Here is an 18,218-nt window from a genome sequence, read left to right on the forward strand (position 1 = left end):
AGCCTGGCTTTGTGAAGAACCAGGAATGGCTGATAAGCACAGGCCAGACCTAACCCATGCAGCAATGGGGGCTTACAATGGATGGCACAGTTATCTTGGCCCCAGGAAGCACCAGTCAGCCCCAGAGGCCCCAGGGATCTCAGTCTTAGGCAAGGCACTGAAGGGGACAGAGATGGCAGAGGTCACAGGAGCCAGGCCCCAGCTGCTAGCTCAGCTGGGCCAATGAATAATTCAAAGGCTCCCAGCTCCTCTTCAGGAGAGGGCTTTTTGAATATAGGGGCTGCCTCTATTGTTTGTTGTGTTGGGAGAGAAGGGCTGGAAGAAAGGGAACTGGGGCTGAAACCCCTTTGAGGCACAAAGAACAACTCCAGCTCTCCCATTCTCCCTAGGCCAGTGCTTCCTTTTTGGATTTCAGGGACCAGTAAAATCTTCCCTAAAATTGTACTGTCCATTTTTGAATTTTGCCCCCTTGTAGGTTTTAAAAAGGCAAACAGAACAACAACAACAAAAATAAACCTCCTATCACATTTATTTTGCAAAAATCAAAAATGTTAACCCCCATAAGAGGAGGACAGGCATCATTTAAAATAAGAGCTAGCTGGCCAGGCGCGGTGGCTCACGTCTGTAATCCCAGCACTTTGGCAGGCCAAGACAGGCAGATCACCTGAGGTCGGGAGTTCGAGACCAGCCTGATCAACATGGAGAAATCCCATCTCTACTAAAAATACAAAATTAGTCGGACATAGTGGCACATGCCTGTAATTCCAGCTAGTGAGGAGGCTGAGGCAGGATAATCATTTGAACCCAGGAGGCGGAGGATGTGGTGAGCCAAGATCGCACCATTGCACTCCAGCTTGGGTTGGAACAAGACTCCATCTCAAAAATAAAAATAAAAATAAATAAATAATAAAAAATAAAAGCTACCTTTTTTTTTCTTTTTGAGACAGTCTCGGAGTCTCACACTGTCGCCTGGGCTGGAGTGCAGTGGCACCATCTTGGATCACTGCAACCTTCGCCTCCTGGGTTTCAAGGGATTCTCCTGCCTCAGCCTCCCAAGTAGCTGGGATTACAGGTGCCCGCTACCAAGCCCAGCTAATTTTTTGTATCTTTAGTAGAGACAGGGTTCCACCATGTTGGCCAGGCTGGTCTTGAACTCCTGACCTCGTGATTCACCCGCCTCGGCCTCCCAAGGTGCTGGGATGACAGGCATGAGCCACCACGCCCAGCCAAGAGCTAGCTTTCTATGCAACACTATTGAAAATTAGAACTCACTAATGCCTAATGGTAACAATAGCTAATAACAATCCAAGTATTTATTTAGTATGTGTTAGGCACTATGCAAAAGACAACCCCTACTCATGAGATCTCAGTGAATCTTCCCCAAGGGGCCATGAGTAGTCTGCTGACTCTTACCACTCTACAGATGAGGAAACAGAGGGTCAAAAATGACAAAGCCATTGGTTCACAAGTGATGAAAACTAGCCAGCCTGACTCCAGAACCCAAGCGTGTAACCACACTGCAATCCTGCCAAAGCACAGTCCTTGAGCTAAGATAATACCTGGGCCAGGCGCAGCAGCTCGTCTGTAATCCCAGCACTTTGGGAGGCAAAGGCAGGTGAATCACAGATAGGTATGGAGTTTGAGACCAGCCTGGCCAACATGGTGAAACCCCATCTCTACTAAAAATACAAAAATTAGCCGAGTGTGGTGGCGGGCACCTGTAATCCCAGCTACTCAGGAGGCTGAGGCAGGAGAATCGCCTGAGCCTGGGAGGTGGAGGCTGCAGTGAGCCAAGATCATGCCATTGCATCCCAGCCTGGGCGACAAGAAAAAACTCAAAAAAAAAAAAAAAAAAAAAAAAAAAGACAATACCTGGTTGTTGTGGATGGCTACCATCAAAATCACGGGCAATTACAGGACTTGGCAGTTAAGGATTTGCTGGGGTAATTACAAACTTCCCCTTTAATTAGCCTTCCTCCACGACATTCCTGGCCCACTGAGTACAGCTGAGCATCCCTTACCACAGGCTCCAGGAGGAACCCCCCCTTTCCCCAGCCATCCTGCACCCAGACCCTCAGTTTCAGAGCACTGAGTGAGCCCAAAAGGAACCCAAAAAGCCACTAATGGGCCTGGCTCCCACGGGAAGGCTGCCTACCAGAAGCACAGGCCTGGTTCTCCTGAAATGAACAGAACAGGACCTAGGTCACCCTACAGCCAGACAGGCCCAGCAGTACGCAGCTCTGCCAGGGGCTGGGTATAAGGGTGAAGCACACAATGTTGATCTTGGGGCAGGTGGAGAAACTGGGCCAGGGCAGGGCCACACCTTACCCAACAGGCCCAAGGCTGTGGCTAGAGAGCTGGGTAGGCCAAAGTACTGAGGACTTTCAATCCCTGATGTCTGAGATAAGAGACTCAAGGTGGCTCTGGGCCAACTGGGACATGAACCCAAGAGGGTCCTGGAGGCCTAGGTCCTAGCCCTGGGAGACAGCATCCAGAAAAAGCAAAGAGCCAGTAAGGCCACACCTTCCAATCAGTATCTGCCTCCCCTCAGCTCTTGCCCTCGCTACACAAACAAAACCATCTCTGAAACAACGTCCAGAAAGCACCCACCAGGCAGTGTGAACCCAAATGCAAAAAAATGCATGTGCCCTTTGACTCCACATGTCCGAATCTAAGAATGAATCCTTCGGAAACAAGGCCCACAGATCTATGTACAGGGATGCAACGATATGCGAGGAGCAATGTTTACCTAGATAATCTAGAAGTCTGAAGATGGGGGCTGTTTAAATAAATGAGGGGCCAAGTTTGATGGCTCACATCTGTCACCCCAGCACTTTGGGAGACCACAGCAGGAGGACTGCTTGAGCTCAGGAGTTCGAGACCAGCCTGGGCAACATGGTGAGACCCTGTGTCTATATTTAAAAATAAAATAAAACAAAATAAAACAAATAAATGAGGGCACAGCTCACTGCAGGAGAAGAGGAGCTCTTGCTTTCCTGGGTGTCCACTGTCAGTAGGGGCTGCCCTGGAAGCTGGGTATGAGAAACACAGGGAGAGATCAGCTCTGCTGTGAATGTCTAACACATGTCTATTACTAATCTCTCCAGTGAGCACATTTACTATTTTGTAATCTGTTTTAATTTCAAAAGTTATATAAAAACAGCAGGCCAGGTGCAGTGGCTCATGCCTATAATCCCAGCACTTTGGGAGGCTGAGGCAGGCAGATCACCTGAGGTCAGGAGTTTAAGACCAGTCTGACCAACATGGAGAAACCCCATCTCTACTAAAAATTCAAAATTAGCCAGGCGTGGTGGCACACGCCTGTAATCCCAGCTACTCAGGAGGCTGAGGCAGGAGAATCGCTTGAACCCAGGAGGCAGAGGTTTTGGTGAGCCAAGATCGTACCACTGCACTCCAGCCTGGGCAACAAGACTGAAACTACGTGTCAAAAAAAAAAAAAAAAAAAAATACTAACTATAAAACAGCATGTTTACCTTGATCTCAATTTTATAAATATCCACCTATTCACAGATTTTTAAAATTAGAAATATAGACATGAAAATGTGAAGTGCACATGGATTTGGGCAATCTTATTTTCTGCCCTGGCCTGGTGGTGGGCACTGAGCCCTCGAGACTCTGAAGCTATTTTTTTTCTGAGACAGAGTCTCGTTCTGTTGCCCAGGCTGGAGTGCAGTGGCGCAAACTCAGCTCACTGCAAGCTCCGCCTCCTGGGTTCATGCCATTCTCCTGCCTCAGCCTCCTGAGTAGATGGGACTACAGGCGCCCGCCACCACGCCCGGCTAATTTTTTGTATTTTTTTTTTTAAGACGGAGTCTCTCTCTTTCCCCCAGGCTGGAGTGCAGTGGCTCAATCTCGGCTCACTACAAGCTCTGCCTCCTGGGTTCAGGCCATTCTCCTGCCTCAGCCTCTCGAGTAGCTGGGACTACAGGCGCCCGCCATCAGGCCCGGTTAATTTTTTTGTATTTTTTTTTTTTTTTTTTTTTTTAATTTTTTTTTTGAGACGGAGTCTCACGCTGTTGCCCAGGCTGGAGTGCAGTGGCGCGATCTCGGCTCACTGCAAGCTCCGCCTCCTGGGTTCAGGCCATTCTCCTGCCTCAGCCTCCTGAGTAGCTAGGACTACAGGCGCCCGCCACCGCGCCCGGCTAATTTTTTTTTGTATTTTTAGTAGAGACGGGGTTTCACTGTGGTCTCGATCTCCTGACCTTGTGATCCGCCCGCCTCGGCCTCCCAAAGTGCTGGGATTACAGGCTTGAGCCACCGCGCCCGGCCAATTTTTTTGTATTTTTAATAGAGACGGGGTTTCACCGTGTTAGCCAGGATGGTCTCGATCGCCTGACCTCGTGATCTGCCCGCCTCAGCCTCCCAAAGTTGTGGGATTACAGGCGTGAGCCACCACGCCCGGTGACTCTGGAGCTTGCTTTTTTTTTTTTTTTTTTTTTTTTTGAGACGGAGTCTCGCTCTGTCGCCCAGGCTGGAGTGTAGTGGCCGGATCTCAGCTCACTGCAAGCTCCGCCTCCCGGGTTCGGGTCATTCTCCTGCCTCAGCCTCCTGAGTAGCTGGGACTACAGGCGCCCGCCACCTCGCCCGGCTAGTTTTTTGTATTTTTTAGTAGAGACGGGGTTTCACCGTGTTAGCCAGGATGGTCTCGATCTCCTGACCTAGTGATCCACCCGTCTCGGCCTCCCAAAGTGCTGGGATTACAGGCTTGAGCCACCGCGCCCGGCCGTCTGGAGCTATTTTTGGAAAGGCTGCTGCAGCAGCTCCTCCTGGGCCTACCTCAGAGACTTTGTACTCGAAGGTCAGTTTCTTCCCCTTCACACCTTCGTTGAGGGTAAGGATGAATCCGATGTAGTCAGCGTATGCCTACCAAACAGAGAGGAGAATGGGAGAGGGGTGGCAGACCCCCCCTACCACCTGCCCCAAGCTCCACCAGATTACCAAAGAGCTCTGAGTTTTCTACTTCTCTTGAGCCTGACTCCCAACCCCACAGCAGGAGAAGTAGAAACATAATGCCAAATACCCAACCCCTACCCTCCAGAAAAGCTGGCAAGACAGTGACCACAGCAACACGCTAATCTCCAGCCAGAACAAGTACTCACTATTGCTGCCAGCAATTTCTTGACACAATAGACCTATAAGGTAGACACTGCTGTTGCTGTTGCTGTCTTACAGATGAGGAAACCAAGGGTCTTGCCCCCAGCAATCAGCCACCACAGGCAGGCCAGGCTGTCTAGTTGCAGTGCAGATGCCTGCCACAGACAGGTATCCCCACACAACCATCCCCAGCTTTCAACCAGACACTCTCTTCCCTGCCGGGCTGCAGTTACACCCAACATAGGGATAAGAAAGCACTGAGGGTCAGGTGTTGTGGCTCAAGTCTGTAATCCTAGCACTTTGGGAGGCTGAGGCAGGAGGATCACTTGAACCCAGGAGCTTGAGACCAGCCTGGGCAACATAGTGAGACCCCATTTCTCCAAAAAATTAAAAAGTTTGCCAGGCATGGTGCCTGTAGTCCCAGCTACTCAGATGGCTGAGGTGGGAGGATTGCTTGAGCCCAAGAGGTGGAGGCTGCAGTGAGCTGTGATCACATCACTGAACTCCAGCCTGGGGGACAGAGTGAGACCCTGTCTCAAGAAAAAAAAAAAAAAAAAAAAAAAAATAGCATTGAGGTGCAGGCCCCTAGAGAGGCAGGTGCTGGGAACAAGTGACTCCTGTTTGGTTTTGCTTCTTCTTCATCCCTTTTTCCTCTCACTTTCTTTCTCCTTATCCAAGCTGGGGGGTCCACAGTAAGCCCTGAGACAAACCCTGATATCTAGAAGGAAGTATTCCTATACCAAGATCTTCCTGCCAGCCATGGGATGACCCCCAGCAGGCCAGGCCTCTCCAAAGCAACTCTCCCAGGCCAGGGCAAGTCTGAGCCCCTGTCCTGACTGTAGCTACGCTGGAACACATGGATGAGAAGCAGCAAAGGAAGTGTCACATTTGGATTCAAACAAACAAGCAGGTTCTCAACTAGAGCAATCTGGCTCAGAGAAGATCTGACAAGATCTGGAGACAATGCTAGTTGTGACAGCTGGGGAAAGGAATGCTGCTGATATCTAGTGGGTAGAAGCCAGAGATATTACTAAACATCCTACATGGCACAGGACGGCCCCCTACAATGAAGAATTATCTGCCCCCAAATGTCCATAGTGCTGACATTGAGAAACTCTGAGGTAAAGCAACCAAGATGATGAAAGGACTGAAACTATATCCTTTGAGTCTCTAAGCTGAAGGGACTGTTGATCCTGGTGAAGGCTCAGAAAAGACATGATAACCATTTCCAAACACTGAGAGGGCAGGCTTGTGAAAAAGGAACCACACAGGCTTAGATGGCCCCAAGCCCCAGTGAGGACAAGGCAAAGAAGTCGTAGGGTGTGGGTCTCCTGGAAAATATGCCCGGCACGCGAGGACCCCTGTGCCCAGCCTTCTGTACGAGCAACACTCTCCAGCTCAGCTCACAGGCCGGGGGCAGGAGCCTGACTAGAATTGGGCCAGAGGCCTTCCCTTAGAAATTGAAATTGGCTTTCTTTTGATCAGTCTGTATTTCCACAGCCTGTACCAGAAGCCTGGGAGGTACAAGTAGTTATCTTCTGCCCATCATTTCAGTTGAGCAGCAGAGAAAGTCAATCTGTGCCCAGTGCTCTGGGTCCCAGCTCCTAGGTATGTGCAGGCTTAGCTATATGCCTGGCCAGAGTTTCCATGAGATAGCCTCTTCTCCCTTTGAGGCACTGGCTGCCACACTTGCTGTTACTTGCAGCCAAGAATCAAAGTGACTCGCTCCATCATTTCGAACACTCATGTTCCGCCAATACAGCAACACTCAAGGGGCAATGGCTTATGAGAACCAGGAGCGGAACTCTCCCGGGCTACCCTGGCGCCAGCCTGATAAAGATCTAGGGATGGGACAGCCAGGTCCCGTCACCTTTCTCCCTAGCTTCTGAAAACTCAGGCTCCAAGAGCAAGAAGGGCCAGGAACTCACCACCCGTCATGCCAAGAAAACCACTGCCTTTGAAAAGCCCAAGTTTCTCACTGCAGTTCCAAGCCTAAAGTGCAGACACCACAGGTACCTGAGAACGCTTCCATTTGCCCATGTCTGGAACTGTGTGGATCTCCTTTTTTGGAATGATGAAGTTCTGAGTGGCTGGAGGGGCTTCCTCCGAAGAATCTTGACCAAAAAAAATGAAAAAAACAAATAGGTAAATAGAACCCTCCCCTATAATACACACACTCCTTCTCACCTTTTTTTTTTGAGACCGAGTTTTGCTCTTGTTGCCCAGGCTGGGGTCCAGTGACATGATCTCGGCTCACAGCAACTTCCACCTCCAGGGTTCAAGCAATTCTCCTGCCTCAGTCTCCTGAGTAGTTGGGATTACAGGCATGCACCACCACACCCAGCTAATTTTTTTTATTTATTTATCTTTTTTTTTTTTTTGAGACAGAGTCTTGCTCTGTAGCCCAAGCTGGAGTGCAGTGGCGTGATCTTCGCTCACTGCAACCTCTGCCTCCCGGGTTCAAGCGATTCTCCTGCCTCAGCGTCCTGAGTAGCTGGGATTACAGACGTGTGTCACCATGCCCAGCTAATTTTTGCATTTTTAGTAGAGACGGGGTTTCACCATGTTGGCCAGGCTGATCTCAAACTCCTGACCTCAGGTGATCTGCCCGCCTTGGCCTCCCAAAGTGTTGGGATTACAAGTGTGAGCCACCACGTCTGGCCTCTCTCTCACTTTTAAACCAGGACTCCAGGACCTGAGCCCTCGCACAAACCAGGCACATACTTCCAGGACAGAGTAATGACTTGTTAAGCCAAACTCACCAGCCTCCTACCCTTCCTCACTCTGGGGAGGAAAGAGAAGGACAATATTGACAATCCCTTCAATAACCATGCCCTCCCTTCCCTCTCCCCACCACAGCAGGACGCTTAGAGAAATAAAACCAAGTTGATGTTTCAGACATACAGAGGCAATTCACAGAAGAAAAAAAACAGGCCAGGCGTGGTGGCTCATGCCTGTAATCCCAGCACTTTGGGAGGCCAAGGCAGGTCGATCACGAGGTCAGAAGATCAAGACCATCCTGGCTAACATGGTAAAACCCCGTCTCTACTAAAAAAATACAAAACAAATTAGCCAGGCACGGTAGCCAGCACCTGTGGTCCCAGCTACTAGGGAGGCTGAGGGAGGAGAATGGCGTGAACCCGGGAGGCGGAGCTTGCGGTGAGCTGAGATTGCGACACTGCACTTCAGCCTGGGCGAGAGAGCGAGACTCCCTCTCAAAACAAAATAAAAAACAAAAAAAACACTAATTGCAATAAACAAATAAATTGCCAACTTCCTGAATAAGCACGGACACATAAATTATATGTGACTTATCTTCCTGGATAAGGTTGGCAAATTAAAAATATCTGGCTAGCGTGGTGGCTAGAACCTAATCCCAGCACTTTGGGAGGCCAAAGCAGGCAGACCACTTGAGGCCAGGAGTACAAGACCAGCCTGGCCAACCTGGCAAAATGCGATCTCTACAAAAAAAAATTTAAAAATTAGCTGGGTGTGGTTGTGCACCTGTAGTCCCAGCCACTTGGGAGGTTGAAGCAGGAGATCACCTGAGTACAGGAGGTGGAGGTTGCAGTGAGCTGAGATCACACCACTGCACTCCAGCCTGGACAACAGAACAAGACTCTGTCCCACTAAAAACAAAACAAAACAAAGAAAAAGACATCTGACATTGATTCCAGGAAGAGGAAACAAGAATTCTCCTGCTCTGTGGGTGGGAAGGTTAGTTGGTAGGACCTGCTAAGGGGACAACTCAGCACCTCCTTTTGAAGTAAAACACTGCATATACACAATGAGTCAACAGGTCTACTTATAGGAATCTATCTTTCAGATGTGCTCACGGAAACAGACAAAGGTATACATAAAGGCGCTTGATGCATCAAAAAAAAAAAAAAAAAGGTTGGGCACAGTGGCTCATACCGGTAATCTCAGCACTTTGGGAGCTCCAGGTGCAAGGATCACTTGAGTCCAGGAGTTTGACACCAACCTGGGCAACATAGCGAGACCCGTCTCTACTTTAAAAAAAAAAAAACTTCTTAGGTAGGGCACCGTGACTCATGCCTACAATCCCAGCACTTTGGGAGGCTGAAGTGGGTGGATCACACCTGAGGTCAGGAGTTGGAGACGAGCCTGACCAACACAGTGAAACCCCATTTCTACTAAAAATATAAAATTAGTCAGGTGTGGTGGCACATGCCTGTAATCCCAGTTATTTGGGAGGCTGAGGAAGGAGAATTGCTTGAACCGGGAGACAGAGGTTGGAGTGAGCCAAGATCATGCCATCTCACTCCAGCCTAGGCAACAAGAGTGAAACTCTGTCTCAAAAAAAAAAAATTTTTTTTAAATTAGAAACAACCCAAATAAGCTGGGCGTGGTGGCTCACACCTGTAATCCCAGCACTTTGGGAGGCCAAGGTAGGCAGTTCACGAGATCAAGAGTTCAAGACCAGCCTGGCCAACAAAGTGAAACCCCATCTCTACTAAAAATACAAAAATTAGCCAAGTGTGGTGGCACACACCTGTAATCCCAGCTACTCAGAAGGCTGAGGCAAGAGAATTGCTTGAATCCAGGAGGTGGAGGTTGCAGTGAGCTGAGACCGTGCCATTGCACTCCAGCTCTGACTGACAGAGCAAGACTCCATCTCGGAAAAAAAAAAAAAGAAACAACCCAAATAACAGTTGATAAGACAATCAGTAAATAATGATATGCCCAGGTCAGGCACGGTGACTCACACCTGTAATCCCAGAACTTTGGGAGGCTGAGGCGAGCGGATCATTTGAGGTCAGGAGTTCCAGACCAGCCTGGCAAACCTGGTAAAACCCCATCTCTACTAAAACATACAAAAATTAGCCCGGCATGATAGCACACACCTGTAATCCCAGCTACTTGGGAGGCTGAGGCAGGAGAATCGCTTGAACTGGGGAGGCAGAGGTTGCAGTGAGCTGGATTGTTCCACTGCACTCTAGCCTGGGTGACAGAGTGAGACTCTGTCTTAAAAAAAAAAAAAAAAAAAAAAAAAAGAAGCCGGGTGTGGTGGCTCACGCCTGTAATCCCAACACTTTGGGAAGCCGAGACAGGTGGATCATTTGAGGCCAGAAGTTCAAGACCAGCCTGGCCAACATAGCGAAATTCCATCTCTACTAAAAATACAAAAAATTAGCCGGGTGTGGTGGCACATGCTGTAATCCCAGCTACTTGGGAGACTGAGGCAGGAGAACTGCTTGAACCCGGGAGGCAGATGTTACAGTGAGCCGAGATCACGCCACTGCACTCCAGCCTGGGAAACACAGCAAGACTCAGTCTCAAAAAAAAGAAAGAAAGAAAAAAAGATATGCCCACATAATAAAAATTTTCATAGCTTATAAAAAGAATAAAATATAGGCCAGGCACAGTGCCTTACGCCTATAATCCCAAAACTTTGGGAGGCTGAGGCAGGCAGATTGCTTGAGTCCAGGAGTTTGAAACCAGCCTGGACCACATGGCCAAACCCCATCTCTACAAAAAATACAAAAATTAGCCAGGTGTGGTAGTGCACACCTGTAGTCCTAGTTACTCAGGGGCTGAGGCGGGAGGATCACTTGAGCCCAGGAGGCTGAGGCTGAAGTGAGCTGCACTCCAGCCTGGGTGACAGAGCAAGACCCAGCCTTGAAAAAAAATTAGAAACAACCCAAATATCAGTTGATAAGATGATGCATAAATAATTATTTGCCCACATAATAGAAATTTTCATAACTTGTAGAAAAAATAAAATCTAGACCAGGCACAGTGGCTCACATTTTTAATCTCAGCACTTTGGGAGGCCCAGGCAGGAGGATCGCTTGAGCCCAGGAGTTCAAGACCAACCCAGGCAACACAGGGAGACCCCCATCTCTACAAATAATTTAAAAATTAGCCGGGCAAGGTGGCTCATGTCTGTAATCCTAGCACTTTGGGAGGCAGAGGCAGGCAGATCACCTGAGTTCAGGAGTTTAAGACCAGACTGGTCAACATGGCAAAACCCTGTCTCTACTAAAAATAACAAAAATTAGCCAGGCGTGGCCAGGCGCGGCGGCTCATGCCTGTAATCCTAGCACTTTGGGAGGCCAAGGTGGGTGGATCATGAGGTTAGGAGATCGAGACCATAATGGCTAACACGGTGACACCCTGTCTCTACTAAAAATATATAAAAAATTAGCCGGGCGTGGTAGCGCACACCTGTAGTCCCAGCTACTCGTGAAGCTGAGGCAGAAGAATCACTTGAACCCAGCAGGCACAGGCTGCAGTGAGCCGAGATCGTGCCACTGCACTCTAGCCTGAGGGACAGAGCAAGACACTGTCTCGAAAAAAAAACAAATCAGCTGGGCATGGTGGCACACACCTGTGGTCCTAGCGACATAGGAGGCTGGGGCAGGAGGATCGCCTGAGCCCAGGAGGTCAAAGCCACAGTGAGCCATGATCGTGGCACTGCACTCTAGCCCTGGCAACAGAGTGAGACTCTGTATCAAAAAATAATAATAATAAAAAATAAAGAACGTGACGGGCACAGTGGTTCACGCCTGTAATCCTAGCACTTTGGGAGGCTGATGCAGGCCGATTGCCTAAGCTCAGGAGTTCGACATCAGCCTGGGCAACGTGGTGAAACCCTGTCTCTACTAAAAATACAAAAAATTGGCCGGGTATGGTGGCACACACCTGTAATCTCAGCTACTCAGGAAGCTGAGGCAGGAGAATCGCTTGAACCCGGGAGGCGGAGGTTGCAGTGAGCAGAGATCGTGGCATTGCACTCCAGCCTGGGCAACAAAACGAGACTCTGCCTCAAAAAAATAAAGAAAGAAAGAATGAAATCTACCTTGCTGACATAGGAAAGACAGCCAAATTTAAAAAAAAAAAGTGAAGAAAGAAAACTGCACTATTATATATAAGTCAAATCCCATTCTTACAAAACAGGAACTGTACACACTAACATAAATCACACATATACATATTAGTATAATCACATGCTGCGTAACAATGTTTCGGTCAGTCAACAACAGACAGCATATACGATGATGGTCCCATAGATTATAATGGAGTGTATATAGAAACCTGATACATGGCACTTGATGTTAACATTGCAGATCAAGTAGGGAAAAAGACTGATGCTTAGTAATGGTGCTTGGACATTTGGTTTTTCCTATGAAAAATATATATATTAATAAATTTTAAAATACATACTATCTAGGTTTGTGCAAGTACACTCTATGATGTTCCCACAACGAGGAAATCACCTAATGTCACATTTATCAGAATGTGTCCCTGTTAAGTGATGCATGGGTCTGTACATGTGTTGCAAAAATGTAACAGATTAAACACCAAAGTTACTGAAGATCATTTCTAGGGGACGTGATTTATATAGGACTTCCATCTTCTAAGTTACATATTACTTTCAAAAACAAGCATAGGCCAGGCACGGTGGCTCATGCCTATAATCCCAATACTTTGGGAGGCCAAGGCGGGTGGATCACTTGAGCCCAGGAGTTCAAGACCAGCCTGGCTAACATGGTGAAACCCCATCTCTACTAAAAACACAAAAATTAGCCAGGCATGGTGGCAGGCGCCTGTAATCCCAGCTACTCAGGAGGCTGAGACAGGAGAATTGCTTGAACCTAGGAGGTAGAGGTTGCAGTGAGCCGAGATTGTGCCACTGCACTCCAGTCTGGGCGACAGAGCAAAACTCCATCTCAAAAATAAAATAAAATAAAATTAGCCTGGCATGGCAGCATGTGTGACTGTAGTCCCAGCTACTTGGGAGGCTACAGTGTGAGGATGACTTGAGTCTGGAAGGTTGAGGCTACAGTGAGTCATGATCATGTCACTGCACTCCAGCCTGGGTGTCAGAGTGAGACCCTATCTCAAAAATAAACAGCAACAGCAAAAAAAAGCACATAGTACTTTTGTAATCAGAAAAAAGCAAGAGTTTCTATATTTTCCAGTTGATGTGTGAAAGGAAAACCCAGAGAAGTTTCATGTGCTGACCTAGAGGCAAACTTAACGCCAAAGCCAACTGCTTACTAGAAGTGCCCTTGCTAGCCGAATATCTCTTCAACCACATTGTGGGACTCCCTTCACTTTGTGATACTGAGAAATACAAGCCCTCAATCCTTTATTCATCATTCCAAAATCCATAAAGCTCTGAAAACCCAATTTTTTAAAAACTAAGTTTACCATAAGGTCATTAGGTATAAAATCTAAACTGATAAGAAGAGGTTTACAGGCTTTGTGTATCTGATTTACTGAGGGTATTTATACATTTTGCTGAAATAATTGTGTTTGCTTAGGGGATGCTGTCTTCTGAAATATGAAAAACTGTGAATTTCAAAACACACCTGGCCCTGAGGGTTTTGGATACAGAGTTGTGGACCTGAATTTACAACTGCACAAGTGTTAGATTAGTAAGTATTGCCTTTACAAATGCAAACTCTCAGCCAGGTGCGGTGGCTCAGGCCTGTAATTCCAGCACTTTGGGAGGCTGAGGCGGTGGATTACCTGAGGTCGGGAGATCGAGACCAAGCCTGGCCAACATGGTGAAAGCCCGTCTCTACTAAAAATACAAAAAAATTGGCCGGGCGGTGGTGGTGGGCACCTGTAATCCCAGCTACTCAGGAGGCTGAGGCAGGAGAATCACTTGAACCTGGGAGGCGGAGGTTGCAGTAAGCCAAGATCACGCCACTGCACTCCAGCCTGGGCAACAAGAGCGAAACTCCGTCTCAAAAAAAAAAAAAAAAAAAAAATGCAAACTCTCCCTAAAGTGGAAGGGTAAAGGACTATCGGTCACTCACAACATGGTATAAATTTGTCCCCCTGCCTTCCTCCTAAAACCTAGCTGATATCAGCTACATGGAGAAAAAGGGACAGGGACCTAAGAAGTTTCTGGAACATGTAACATTTGGAGAAACAGAGTCTGTCTGGAGAGGTCCTGAGGAAAAGAAAAGTGCCATGGGACTTGGAGACCTAAGGAGAAGGATAGAGAATCTGAATTTAGAGAAAGACAAATCTCTGCCTAACTCAAACCAAGGCTCCAGAAAGAGACCAGAAGCTCTCTTCCTCCTCCCACCTGTCCTGCAAGCTCTGTTCCCAGAACCCAAAACTGAGGCCCCCTGCTATTAGTAAATTGGCACTTCAACTAAGATGCCAAATAAAAAGCTTTGTAGGTCAGACTAGTAACCCAACCACATTGCTTTTATGGGAAAATGAGTCCCACATTCCAAATAATCAACTTGGAAAAAATCTTTGGGAACATACAGCCCTTTTGTACGTGTGAGATAACCATTCTCTGCAAAGGGACAGCCTCCTCAGAGGTTGCACTGAGCCAAGATCACACTACTGCACTCCAGCCTGGGTGACAGAGTTAGATTCTGCCTCAAAAAAAAAGGGGGGGTGGGGGGGACGGCACTCCTGACATTATTTAACAGGTATATTTCACAGGAAGAAAGCCTTCAGGCCAGTCCATATTTGGGAAAAGGCTACCTTACCAGGAAGCACTATAACAAATTACTGATGAAACACACAGAAGTTGCCAGAACACACAATCCCAAATCAAAGAAACAAGCCTTCAAAGGCAGGACTATGATAAATGAGGTCACGCCCACAGTCTCTCCAGCCTCAGGTTATGTCTCTGACAAAGTTCCAAGGGACAGTGGATTCCCAACAACCTCACAGTATAAAATCAACATTCAGAATTTTAGAAATGTTCCTTTCTAAGCCCCCCAACAAAGACTATAATATACAGCATTATCATCGGCCATTTGGAACTCGTCTACATGTTCAACCTGTACAACTTGGAAACTTTGAAAAAGATAAGGGCAATCAGCATTTACTGATTGCCCACTATGTCCCATGGTTTGCACACATCTTCTTATAGAACACATACTACAATTCTATGAAGAAAGTATAGTAGTCTCATTTTAAGAAATAACAGGTTTTTTTCTTAGGAGAAAAAAAAAGAAATTTTAAAAAAGAGAGAGGTAACTGAGGCTCACAGAGGCTGTGACTTGCCAGGCAGAGCCAGATATGTGTGACTCCAAAATCCAAAGTTTTCATCATTACACTGAGTTAAGAGGAACTTTCTTGGTCGGGCGCGGTGGCTCACGGCTGTAATCCCAGCACTCTGAGTGGCCGAGGCAGCGGATCACTTGAGGCCAGGAGTTTGAGACCAGCTTGGCCAACTTGGCGAAATCTCATCTCTATTAAAAATTCAAAAAATTAGCCCGGCATGGTGGTGGACGCCTCGGCAACTCGGGAGGCTGAGGCACGAGAATCACATGAACTCAGGAGGCGGAGGTTGCAGTGAGCTGAGATTGCACCACTGCACCCCGGCCTAGGTGACAAAGCGAAACTCTGTGTCCAAAAAAAACAAAACAAAAAAGAAGAAGTTCTTTCCAGCTGTTCCCAAAAGTTGTTTCAAATTTCAAAAAAGGACCATGTTCAGGGACCTGGCTCTTTTCAGCCATGGATAACCTCCCTGAGCCTTCCTCTCTTTCAGGACACAGGTTCTCTCTCCTCCCACTCTCCACCCCCATTCATCCTAAGGGACACATTCATCTCACTGATAACAGTGGTTGCCTTATATCTCCTCTCTCCTGATACCATTACCAGAACTTTTTTTTTGGGAGATGGAGTCTTGCTCTGTCGCCCAGGCTGGGGTGCAGTGGCTGGAGTGCAGTGGCGCAATCTCGGCTCACTGCAACCTCCGCCTCCTGGGTTCAAGTGATTCTCCTGCCTCAGCCTCCCAAGTAGCTGGGATCACAGGCATATGCCACCACACCCGGCTAATTTTTGTGTTTTCAGTAGAGACGGGGTTTTGCCATGTTGGCCATGGCTGGTCTCAAACTCCTGACGTCAAATGATCCGCCCGCCTCAGCCTCCCAAAGGGCTGGGATTACAGGTGTGAGCCACCCGGCCCAGAGTCATTACCAGAACTTCCAAGGCAAGCTTGTCCAACCCGCAGCCCAGGGCAGCTTTGAATGTAGCCGGACACAAATTTGTAAACTTTCTTAAAACATAGACCAGGTGTGGTGGTTCACACCTGTAACACCAGCACTTTGGAAGGCCAAGGCAGGCGGATCACGAGGTCAAGAGATCGAGACCGGCTGGGCGCGGTGGCTCATGCCTGTAATCCCAGCACTTTGGAAGGCCAAGGCAGGTGGATCACGAGGTCAGGAGTTCGAGACCAGCCTGGCCAATATGGTGAAATCCCGTCTCTAATAAAAATACAAAAATTAGCTGGGCATGGTGGCACGCTTGTAGTCCCAGCTACTCAGGAGGCTGAGGCAGGAGAATCGCTTGAACCCGGGAGGCGTTCACACCACTGCACTCCAGCTTGGAGGACAGAGTGAGACGCTGCCTCAAAAAAAAAAAAAAGAAAAAAACCACAAAACCAGTATGAGACTTTTTTCTTTTTGTGACTTTTTTTTAGCTCATCAGCTCTTGTTAGTTACTGTTAGTGTATTTTATGTGTGGCCCAAGACAATTCTTCTTCCAATGTGGCTTAGATAAGACAAAAGACTGGACACCCCTGTTCTAAGGGCACACACACAGAGGTTTTGTACAAAATGTCTGGTTTCGAATGTCCTAAGAAACAGAACCCAGCTCTTTGTTCATCTCTTTTGTGGGGCATGGAGAGGATGCCTTTTTTGATTTTCAACATTTCTCCCTCCTGAGATCTTCCCAGGGACCACAAAATTGGAGACAGGATAGCAGGAATATCAAATGATTTCAAAACATTAGCTGTGTTTGGTGGGCCAACCTATTTGCCTCTCTGTCGGGAATGTAAAAGTTATCTATGGCCAGTCCAGCCTCCTCCTTCTCCATGAAAGGGGTCTCTAAGAAGACCCTTCCGTAGCACCTCCATCCCAGTTATTTGAGATGAACTAAAAAGAGGCTACAGTGTAAATAAGAGTTACCGAAGTCTCGAGATGCCAGAGAGAGAGTAACCTCCTTGCACAACCAGCCTTTTAAAATTAGGGGTTTAGACACCACGGGCAGTTTCCCTCAATAAATTCTCAGTCACGGAAACCAGAGAGGAGGAGGATGAGGGGTGAGCAGGGCGCGGAAGCTGAAACTGGGGGCGAGGCAGGCGCGGCCCACTGAGCACCACCCCATCCCCTGAGCAGCGACTAATAAACACGGCAGCCTCCGGAATCACTTTCGCCCCCTTCCCTGGCAACTTCCCCACCAGGTTCACGGCTGACTTAGGCACGCGCTGCCCAAAGAGGCAAAAGGCCCCCCTTATGACCACGGTGCTGCCCACCCGGCATTCGGGCAGCCCAGACTCCCACAAAACCCAGAGCTGCGCCCCAATCACCACCCCTTTGCAGCCCCTGCTTCCCTCCCAGCGGTGCCCCATCACCCACCTCTCCCCTAAGGCCATTCAACTCAGTTTCTCCTCGGGGCCCCTCAGCTTTTGCCCCTCCAGCTCCTCCGTGTCCTGACTCTCGCCCTCCTGAGCCTCCCACACCTGGCGCCGCCCTCACCCTACCTGACCCCGGCCCGGCCTGGCCCCGCCGGCCTTACCTGGTGGCGGCTGCCGCTCGCCCTCAGCCATCTTGCTCCGGCCAGGAGCCGGCCCGGATGCCTGCAGTCCCCTCTCGCCTTTCACGCTTGCACCCACCCTTCCTCTCCCCGGCTCCACCGAAGGCTCCGGGTTTCCTGAAGACAAGTGAGCGCCGGCCGGCTATAACCGAAAACCGAGAGTTAAAGTCACCCCAGGGACGACGGCCGCCATATCGGTGCGGGGCGCTCAGGGAGCATGCCCATTAACGGCCGGCGCGCGGCGGACGCGCGGACTCGAGCGACGGCCATGTCAGTGCGGGGCGCGCGGGGCGCATGCGCGCCAACGGCCCCCAAGCGCCAGGCCCGCTAACGGCTGCCGGAACGACGGGCGCCGCGGCTGCCATGATTGTGCGGGGCGTCAAGTTTGGGTTGTGCACAGCCATGTTTTTCCGGGGCAGTCTCCTGTCCCCGAGTACCACCTGTCATCTTTGTGGGTGGTAGTGACCCTAATCCAAGGAATATGAGAGGACATTCTCCGGACAACACGGTTGTGTTTTCCTACCACTCTAAGAGTTACGCTCAAGAACACCAGACGGAGT

The 18,218-nt window shown here is 48.8% G+C and overlaps 2 protein-coding genes across 3 annotated transcripts in view; one reads left to right on the forward strand and one right to left on the reverse strand.

The window, feature by feature from the left end:
• The window catches only part of PTPA (protein phosphatase 2 phosphatase activator), a 40,213-nt gene extending 22,258 nt beyond the window's left edge, over positions 1-17,955 (reverse strand). Inside the window, exons 1-3 of one of the 2 annotated variants that reach the window (XM_050760227.1) lie at positions 17,641-17,955; positions 7,132-7,229; positions 4,798-4,884 (exon numbers count right to left, since the gene is read on the reverse strand). In XM_050760227.1, coding sequence (XP_050616184.1) covers positions 4,798-4,884; positions 7,132-7,229; positions 17,641-17,671 — 216 coding nt within the window. In that variant the 5' untranslated portion in view covers positions 17,672-17,955. The remainder of the gene's footprint in view (positions 1-4,797; positions 4,885-7,131; positions 7,230-17,640) is intronic. The other variant, XM_050760228.1, reaches the window with a different exon arrangement.
• The window catches only part of SH3GLB2 (SH3 domain containing GRB2 like, endophilin B2), a 483,899-nt gene that overhangs the window by 361,655 nt on the left and 104,026 nt on the right, over positions 1-18,218 (forward strand). The window lies entirely within an intron of this gene.

This window comes from Macaca thibetana, chromosome 15 (assembly GCF_024542745.1).
Source record: "Macaca thibetana thibetana isolate TM-01 chromosome 15, ASM2454274v1, whole genome shotgun sequence".
In the NCBI taxonomy this organism is placed as follows: Eukaryota; Metazoa; Chordata; class Mammalia; order Primates; family Cercopithecidae; genus Macaca; species Macaca thibetana.